Below are 8,887 nucleotides of genomic sequence, written 5' to 3'. Positions count from 1 at the left end.
GCCTCAGCCTCCTGAGTAGCTGGGATTACAGGCACGCACCACCATGCCCAGCTAATTTTTTGTATTTTTAGTAGAGATGGGGTTTCACCATGTTGACCAGGATGGTCTCGATCCCTTGACCTCGTGATCCACCCGCCTCGGCCTCCCAAAGTGCTGGGATTACAGGCTTAAGCCACCGCGCCCGGCCACACCTTCCTTTTTCTGTCTTGAAAATGTTTCTGCAGAGCGCATAGAGACATCTGCATTCCTTTTTACATGGCACTTTCTTGTACAGTTTTACTGTTACGTATCTAACCACTTCTCTTTCAATGAATATTTGGGTGATTTTCAGCTACTTGCTATAACAAATAATGCAGCCACAAATGACAAATACCTGGTGCATGTGTCATTTTGTATGCAAGCAAGTACTCTCTAGGCTGAAGGGAATGTGCATTTGCAATTTTGACAGATCATTCCAAACTGCTTTTTCACCAGTCATGTGGGAGGGCTTCTAATAACTTGTGAAATGCTCTTAGCCTCTCTGGCAATCAGTGAACAAGAACTGCATGGCACCTCTGGTGAAAGGGAGTCATGTGGAGTTTGCATCACCCTAAAAAGAGTTGTTAGAGGAGCAAGCTCTGGTTTTCTCAGCCATCAAGGATGGCAAGAAGCATGAAATTCCATCAGATTTAAAAGAGGCATTTACTTGGAAAATATGTTTTTGCAGGGGTCCGGGTAGGCCATTGTTCCAAACTCTGATACCACAATCCTGTTTGCCTCAATATTGGCATTGTAAGTATCGCTTCTCAGGTATTTGCTCCTGTAATAAACTTCACCTGCAAGAAAAGAACCAGAATAATCTCAGGCTGACAACTTTACAGGGCTTTAAAATCAATGTCAGTCCTTCCAGGGGTTTTATTAAGGGAAGGAGGTGGTTACCTCACTAGGACAAGCTCCTTTAGTACACAGGGCTGATACAATTAGCGTTTGAAATATAATTTTATTTTATCTATTTATTCTTGATGATGATGATTATTATTATTTGAGCTTCACTCTTGTTGCCCAGACTGGAGTACAATGGTGTGATCTCGGCTCATTGCAACCTCCGCCTCCTGGGTTCAAGTGACTTTCCTGCCTCAGCCTCCCAAGCAGCTGAGATTACAGGTGCGCACCACCATGCCCAGTAAATTTTTGTATTTTTAGTGGAGACTGGGCTTCACTATGTTCATCAGGCTAGTCTGAAACTCCTGACCTCAGACGATCCACCCACCTTGGCCTACCAAAGTGGTAAGATTACCAGCATGAGCCACCGCACCCGGCCTGGAATATAATTTCAGACACACATTTACTCACTCCAGACTCAAAGATATGGCCAGGTAAGTATGTGTTATGGTTTGGATCTTTTGTTCCTTCCAAATCTTATGTTGAAACCTGTGATGTTGGAGGTGGGCCTCAGGGGAGGTGTCTGGGTCATGGGGATGGCTTAGTGTTGTTTATGTGATGAGCGAATTCTCACTCTATTAGTGCATGCAAGATCTGGTTGTTTACAAGAGCTCCGCCCCTCCCTCCTCTCTCAAGTAGAATGCTCCAATTAGAAATTAGCTGGGTGTGGTGGTATGCACCTATAATCCCAGCTACTCAGGAGGCCGAGACAGAATTGCTTGAACCCGGGAGGTAGCAACTGTGGGTGAGCAGAGATCATGCCCTGCGCTCTGGCCTGGGTGGCACAGTAAGACTTTGTCTCAAAAAAAAAAAAAAAAAAAAAAAAAAAGCATCAGTGGCTTTCTTTCCATGAGTCATTGCTTCACCAGGCTGCCAGCTTCTCCACAGTCTTTCTTTTTTCTTTTTTTGAGACAGAGTCTCACTCTGTCACGCAGGTTGTAGTGCAGTGGTGCAATTCCGGCTCATTGCAACCTCCACCTCCCAGGTTCAAGGGATTCTTGCACCTCAGTCTCCTGAGCAGCTAGGATTACAGGAACGTACCACCACGTCCGGCTAGTTTTTTTGTTTTTTTTTTTTTGTAATTTTAGTAGAGACAGAGTTTCATCATGTTGACCAGGCTGGTCTTGAACTCCTGACCCCAGGTGATTCACCTCCCTGGGCCTCCCAAAGTGCTGGGATTACAGGCATGGGCCACTGCACCTGGCCAAGTCAGTTTTATTCATAATCTGGAATTGGCTAGGAAAATAGAAAACCCAGGAATTACATCCAATGATATGCTTTTTGTCTATCTTGCTCTTAGAGCTAAGCAGGCGTCTGAGGGTTCATGCCCCATTCTGCTTGGCAGGTGTCACTTTGCCAGTTTCCAGTATAGGGTGGGAAGCCCCAGAGTGCAGGGAGCCTGCCTGATTTGTTTTATCTTCATCATCTCGCATGGGGCTTGGTCCAGAGGGGTACCTGGAAAGTCTTAATGGAGCTGAGATGGTACAGCAAGGCTGTCATTTTGGCAGACAGAGGCGGTACTTTCCCAAACTCTTTAATATTTACTACAAAGAGTGTTTGCTGGCTGGGCGGGGTGGCTCAGGCCTGCAATCCCAGCACTTTGGGAGGCCGAGGCAGGACAGATCACCTGATGTCAGGGTTCGAGACCAGCCTGACCGACATGGAGAAACCCCATCTCTACTAAAAGTACAAAATTAGCTGGGCATGGTGGCGTATGCCTGTAATCCCAGCCACTCAGGAGGCTGAGGCAGGGGAAGAGTCACTTGAACCTGGGAGGCAGAGGTTGTGGTGAGCAGAGATGACACCATTCCACTCCAGCCTGGACAATAAGAGTGAAACTTTGTCTCAAAGAAGGGAGTTTGCTGGCCCTGCCCCAAGTGTTTTGTACCCATCCACAGCTCAGCCCTCCCCATCACTCCTGAGGAGGATACCATGGGACTACCTCAATTTTAGAGATGAGGAACTAAGTTCCAGAGAGGCCAAGTCACTTATCCAAAGCACACAGCTAAGAGTTGGTAAAGGTCAGATATAAACACAGTGTTCTCTAACTTCAGAATCCCGAGTCCTAACCACTGTGCAGTTCAGCCCCGTTCCCTGTTCCCAGCAGCTCCTGTCTCCCTCTCTCTCCAGCCCAATCCTCTCAGTGCTGCCAGCTCGCCAGTGCTGGTGTGGCACAGCCTGGCTGCGTCTCTCCTCTCCTCTGGGACTGTCCGTGGCACCCCATTGTCTAACAGTGGGAAGATACACCAGAAATGTTCAGTTCCATTCTACCTGGTTCAGAAGAGAACTCACAGGGAAGTTGGGGTGCCTGACTTGCAGATAACACAAAGCCAGTAACTCCTTTCTCAGGAGTGCTCAATGAAGCTTTTCTGGTTTTTTTTTTTTTGAGATGGAGTCTTGCTCTGTCACCCAGGGTGGAGTGCAGTGGCACAATCTCAGCTCACTGCAGCCTCTGCCTTCCAGGTTCAAGCAGTTCCATGTCTCAGCCTCCTGAGTAGGTGGGACTACAGGTATGAGCCACCATGCTCAACTAATTTTTGTATTTTTAGTAGAGATGGGATCTCGCCATGTTGGCCACGTTGGTCTCGAACACTTGACCTCAGGTGATCCACCTGCCTGGACCCTCCAAAATGCTGGGATTACAGGCGTGAGCCACTGCACTTGGCCGTTCAGTAAAGCTTTGAATCCTGAAACCTGCACAGGGCTTGAGTGCATCATCGTCCTAAAGGGCAAAGATAGCGTTGGTGCTTCTCACATGCTTCCCAGGTGACCCCGGGCCCTCTGAGGTTTGACAATCCCTCCACAATGGGCCTCAGCCTGGCTGCCCAGGCCTCACCAAGACCAAGTTATTAATACTAATAACCAGAAGAACCATGGGCTAGTGAACAGCCTTCTGTAATTTTTTTAAGGCCTCCGGGTGAGTCTAGTGTAGATACAGGTTAGGTACTTAAGAATGAATATCTAACTTAGAGAAAAGATTTTGGAGTAAGAAACAAAAAGGCAGAAAATAGCTTGTGGCCTTCAGCAGAGGCTGGTAGAAGTTAATGCTCTAAAAAAAAAACAAAGAGGGGAGCAGAGGTTGTGGTTCATGCCTATCATCCCAGCACTTTGGGAGGCTAAGGTGGGAGGATCACTTGAGCCCCAGAGTTCAGGACAAGCACGGGTAACATAGTGAGACCCGGTCTCTATCAAAAAATAAAAAAATTAGCCAGGCATGGTGGTGTGCACCTATAGTCCTAGTATCGTAGGAGACTGTGGCAGGAAGATTGCTTGACCCTGGGAGGCAGAGGCTGCAGTGAGCCAAGATTATGCCACTGCACTCCATCCTGTGACAAAGTAAGACCTGATCTTAAAAAAATTAAAAAATATCCAGGCGCAGTGGCTTGCATCTGTAATCCCAGCACTTTGGGAGGCCAAGGCGGGAGGATCATGAGGTCAGGAGTTCAAGACCAAGCTGATCAACATGGTGAAACCTCATCTCTACTGAAAATACAAAAATTAGCCAGGCCTGGTGGTGCACGCCTGTAATCCCAGCTATTCGGGAGACTGAGTCAGGAGAATCGCTTGAACCTGGCAGGTGGAGGCTGCAGTGAGCCGAGATCACGCCACTGCACTCCAGCCTGGGTGACAGAGCCAGATTTCATCTCTAAAAAATTAATTAATTAAAAAATGAAAACATTTTAAAAATAACAAAAATTTGAACAACAAAAAAGCAGAGTACAGAGGAAGAAGCTGGATGCAGGGTACAAGAACACTCCTCTCTGCACAACTAAAATTACCTCAAAGTACAAAGTTTTCACAAAGCAGGCATAGAGATGAGTGATTCCAAGTCCCCTCATTAATGGTATTTGTTAATTTTCTGATAAGAGGCAAAGTCATTGTCCCACCAGGATCTGAACATTAGAAAGTTTGCTGTATATATACATAATTATATGTATATATATATATATATATGTGTGTATGTGTGTGTATATATATATATATATATATATATATATATCTTCCCTTCTTCCCCAAAATATCAAACTTGACCTAGTTCTAGAAGATTCCAGGCAGGAGCACGTCTGTTTCCATATGTCTCTTCAGAAGGAATGTGGCTAATTGGCTCTCCCAAAAGCAGGCTGGTGGGGAATGCACTGTGGCTCCTTCTTTAATCTCAGCCTCAAAGTCCAGGGTCGATCTTGAGAAATACCAGACACAGATTTTCCTGTGGTCACCAGGCACTCCACACTCTGAAGCTGAATGTTTATAGGAAATGTGCAGCCTGTCCATAACCCAGCCTGGGTGTTTATATTTCTTTCTTTTTTTTTTTTTTTTTTGGAGATGGAGTCTCGCTCTGTCACCGAGGCTGGATTATAGTGGTGTGATCTCAGCTGACTGCAACCTCCACCTCCCAGACTCAATTCTCCTGCCTCAGCCTCCCAAGTGGCTGTGATTACAGATGCCCACCATCATACCTGGCTAATTTTTGTATTTTTAGCAGAGATGGGGTTTCATCATGTTGGCGAGGCTGGTCTCAAGCTCCTGACCTCAAGTGATTCACCCTCCTTGGCCTCCCAAAGTGCTGGTATTATAGGCGTGAGCTACCATGCATGGCCGATATTTCAAGTGAACAGAATTCAACATTTCAGGCCAAACACCTCAGCCAATGCCTTGTGACTGGTGACTCCCAGCAAGAGTAACCAGTGAAAGAGGCTGGCTGAAGGGGGAGATCCGGGTGGCCCTAAGTGGGTCTCTGCCTACACGTAACATATAGCCGAGGACCAGTGTGTTTGCATGGCCTTGCTGGCCCGCAGGTGAGCCTGCCTGCCACCAGGATTTTCTTGGACAATCCAGTTTCAACAACCTTTGTTTATCAAGAGTGTGCTGTAAGTCAATGCACCAAACACCTTACATCATCTCATCTCATTTAAAATTGCCCACCTCACCACTTGAGGTCAGCAGTTTGAGACCATCCTGGCCAACATGGCAAAACCCCCCTCTACTAAAAATACAAAAATTAGCTGGGTGTGGTGGCAGGCATCTGTAATCCCAGCTACTCAGGATGCTGAGGCAGGAGAATTGCTTGAACCCAGGAGGCGGAGGTTGCAGCGAGCTGAGATTGCACCATTGCACTCTAGCCTGGGCGACGAAGCAAGTTGTCATCTCAAAAATCAAAAATAAAAATAAAACTGGCCACCTAGACGAGGAAGACTATGTGATTCCCAACTTCCAATCAAGGAGACTGAGGCTCAATGAGATGAGGTAACCTACCCAAGGTCACCCAACTTGCACGAGATGAACCCTAGAGCCAAAGCCTCGATCACTGTCTACTGCATCTCAATACTCTATGCAGCTTTTCTTAAGCACCTACTAAGTGCACAGTGCTTTGCAAGCCTCAAATGTCATGCGACTCTGCAAGGAATGTGTCACGATCCTCATGTCACAGTGGAGGGGACAGATTCTTGACTCTGACCAAGGTCAAGTGCATGGTTGGTACATGATGAAGCCAGGATTCATATCCATGTGGCGACTGAACCTCCTTAGCAACAGGAATCCTGGCCATTCTGCTCATGGCTATATTTTCACTCCTGGCCCATCAGGGCACTTAATAAATACTGGTTGAAAGCATGAGCTCAGGGCCTGGTCAACCCCAAAGCTCACGCTTCTAAGTGTTCCTCCATATTTCTTCCTGCTGCCCAGGAATAAATCTCCTCCTACAGAAATGTCTCAGTAAGGCTGGGCACGGTGGCTCATGCTTATAATCCAGCACTTCAGGAGGCCAAGGTGGGAGGATCACTTGAGTCCAGAAGTTCAAGACCAGCCTGGGCAATATAGCAAGATCCCATCTCTACAAAAAATAAAAAATCAGCCAGGCATGGTAGCATGCACTTGTAGTCCCAGCTACTTGGGAAAGTGAGGTGGGAGGATCACTTGAGGCTGCAAGATTGAGGCTACAGTCAGCCATAATTGTACGACTGCACTTAGCCTGGTGATAGAGCAGAACCCTGTCTCACAAAGAAAGAAGAAAGAAACACCTCAGGGACACTTTTTCATGCAGTAACTGTCCCTGAAAAGATGTTTGCATTAAGGGTAGATGATTGTCTGCCTCTTAGGAACACAACCTCCTGAAGACTGGAGGATGAAATAGCAGGTCTTCATGGTCTCCCTTGATTTTATTTTGTTGTATTTTATTTTCTTCTTTAGACAAAGTCTCCCTCTGTCACTCAGGCATAATCTCAGCTCACTGCAACCCCTGCCTCCTGGGTTCAAGCGATTATCCTGCCTCAGCCTCCCAAGTACCTGGGACTACAGGCATGTGCTACCACGCCTGGCTAGTTTTTTTTATTTTTAACTTTATTTAGGGGACAATTTCAAACCTTGGGATAGGGCCACATTAGAACACAGGAGGTAAAGAAAAGTTCTGCAAAGCCTGGAGCATTTGGACACAAATCTGTCCACTGTGTGACCTGGAGCCCGCTAAATCCATCCTGGACCTCTTTAAGAACACAGCTCATGCTTCTGTGGCATAAACCGGCTCAATGGCCAACAGCAAAGAATTTACATTCCATCTCTCCAGCCAGACACCTGAACGCAGAATTTGCCTTAATTGTGGTGCCCTACATTCAGCCATTTCACTTTCCACTCAGGGAGACTCCTTCGCTTATTAAGTGGTCTGGCTCTCTCTTGCTTAATGAGCAATATGTACAGCTTTGTTTTTTCCAGCTCTGTACTCTTCTTTTTCTTTGACACAAACTCTCACTCTGTTTCCAGGCTGGAGTACAGTGGTACAATTTCAGCTCACTGCAACCTCCGCCTCCTGGGTTCAAGCGAGTTTCGTGCCTGAGTCTCCCTAATAGTTGGGAATACAGGCATGTGTCACTATGCCTGGCTAATTTTTGTACTTTTAGTAGAGATGGGGTTTTGCTATGTCAGCCAGGTTGGTCTTAAACTCCTGATCTCAAGTGATCTGCCTTCCTTGGCCTCCCAAAGTGCTGGAATTACAGGCAGGAGCCACCATGCCCGGCCACCAGCTCTGTCCATTTCATGTTTCATCTTTAGGTATGTCTGATTCCATTACTCCTCCACCCTGCTTTTGCCTATGTAATTGAGGATGCATATTATTTTGCAAGATGAACTCTTTGAAAAAGAACTTTGACCTTCTTTTCAGGAAAGTCTGTGCTTGCGATTGGCTGAATAATGCATCCCCCATAAATATCCCCACATCCAAATCCCTAGAACCTGTTGAATATGTGACTTGACATAGCAAAATGGATTTTGTAGATGTGATTAAGGATTTTGAGATGGGAGATTTTCCAGGGATTATCTGAGTGGACTCAAAGTAATCACAAGGGTCCTTATAAGAGGGAGGCGGGATGGTCAGAGTCAGAGGAGATGATGTGAGGATGGAACGAGACAGAGATTGCAGGATGCTCTGCTGCTGCTTTAAAGACAGAGATGGATGCTGGTCGCGGTGGCTCAAGCCTGTAATCCCAATCCTTTCGGAGGCTGAGACAGGCAAATCACGAGGTCAGGACGTTGACACCATCCTGGCCAACATGGAGAAACCCCGTCTCTACTAAAAATACAAAAAATTAGCCAGGCGTGGTGGCATGTGCCTGTAATGCCAGCTACTTGGGAGGCTGAGGCAGGGGAATCACTTGAACCTGGGAGGCAGGAGATGCTGTGAGCCAAGATCACACTCCTGCACTCCAACCTGGTGACGGAGCAAGGCTCCATCTAAAAAAAAAAAAGAAAAAAATACAGAGATGAAGCCACAAGCCAAAGAAAGCAGCTTGTAGAACACAGAAAAGGTAGGAACATGGACTTTCCCCTAGGGCCTCCAGAACTGAATGTGGCTCTGTGAACACCTCGATCTTAGTTCGGTGAGACCCGATTTAGACTTCTGACCTCCAGTACCTAAAAGAATACATTTCTGTGGCCGGGTGCGGTGGCTCAAGCCTGTAATCCCAGCACTTTGGGAGGC

The 8,887-nt window shown here is 46.7% G+C and overlaps 1 protein-coding gene across 1 annotated transcript in view; it reads right to left on the bottom strand.

Annotated features, from left to right (window-relative positions):
* BCO1 (beta-carotene oxygenase 1) overlaps window positions 1-8,887 on the bottom strand; it is a 49,244-nt gene that overhangs the window by 32,639 nt on the left and 7,718 nt on the right. Inside the window, exon 3 of the mRNA XM_017541860.2 lies at window positions 686-815. Within this exon, the coding sequence (XP_017397349.1) occupies window positions 686-815 (130 nt within the window). The remainder of the gene's footprint in view (window positions 1-685; window positions 816-8,887) is intronic.

The sequence above is a fragment of the Cebus imitator genome, unplaced genomic scaffold, assembly GCF_001604975.1.
Source record: "Cebus imitator isolate Cc_AM_T3 unplaced genomic scaffold, Cebus_imitator-1.0 Scaffold137, whole genome shotgun sequence".
NCBI lineage: Eukaryota > Metazoa > Chordata > Mammalia > Primates > Cebidae > Cebus > Cebus imitator.
This window is presented reverse-complemented; position numbering and strand designations above follow the sequence as displayed.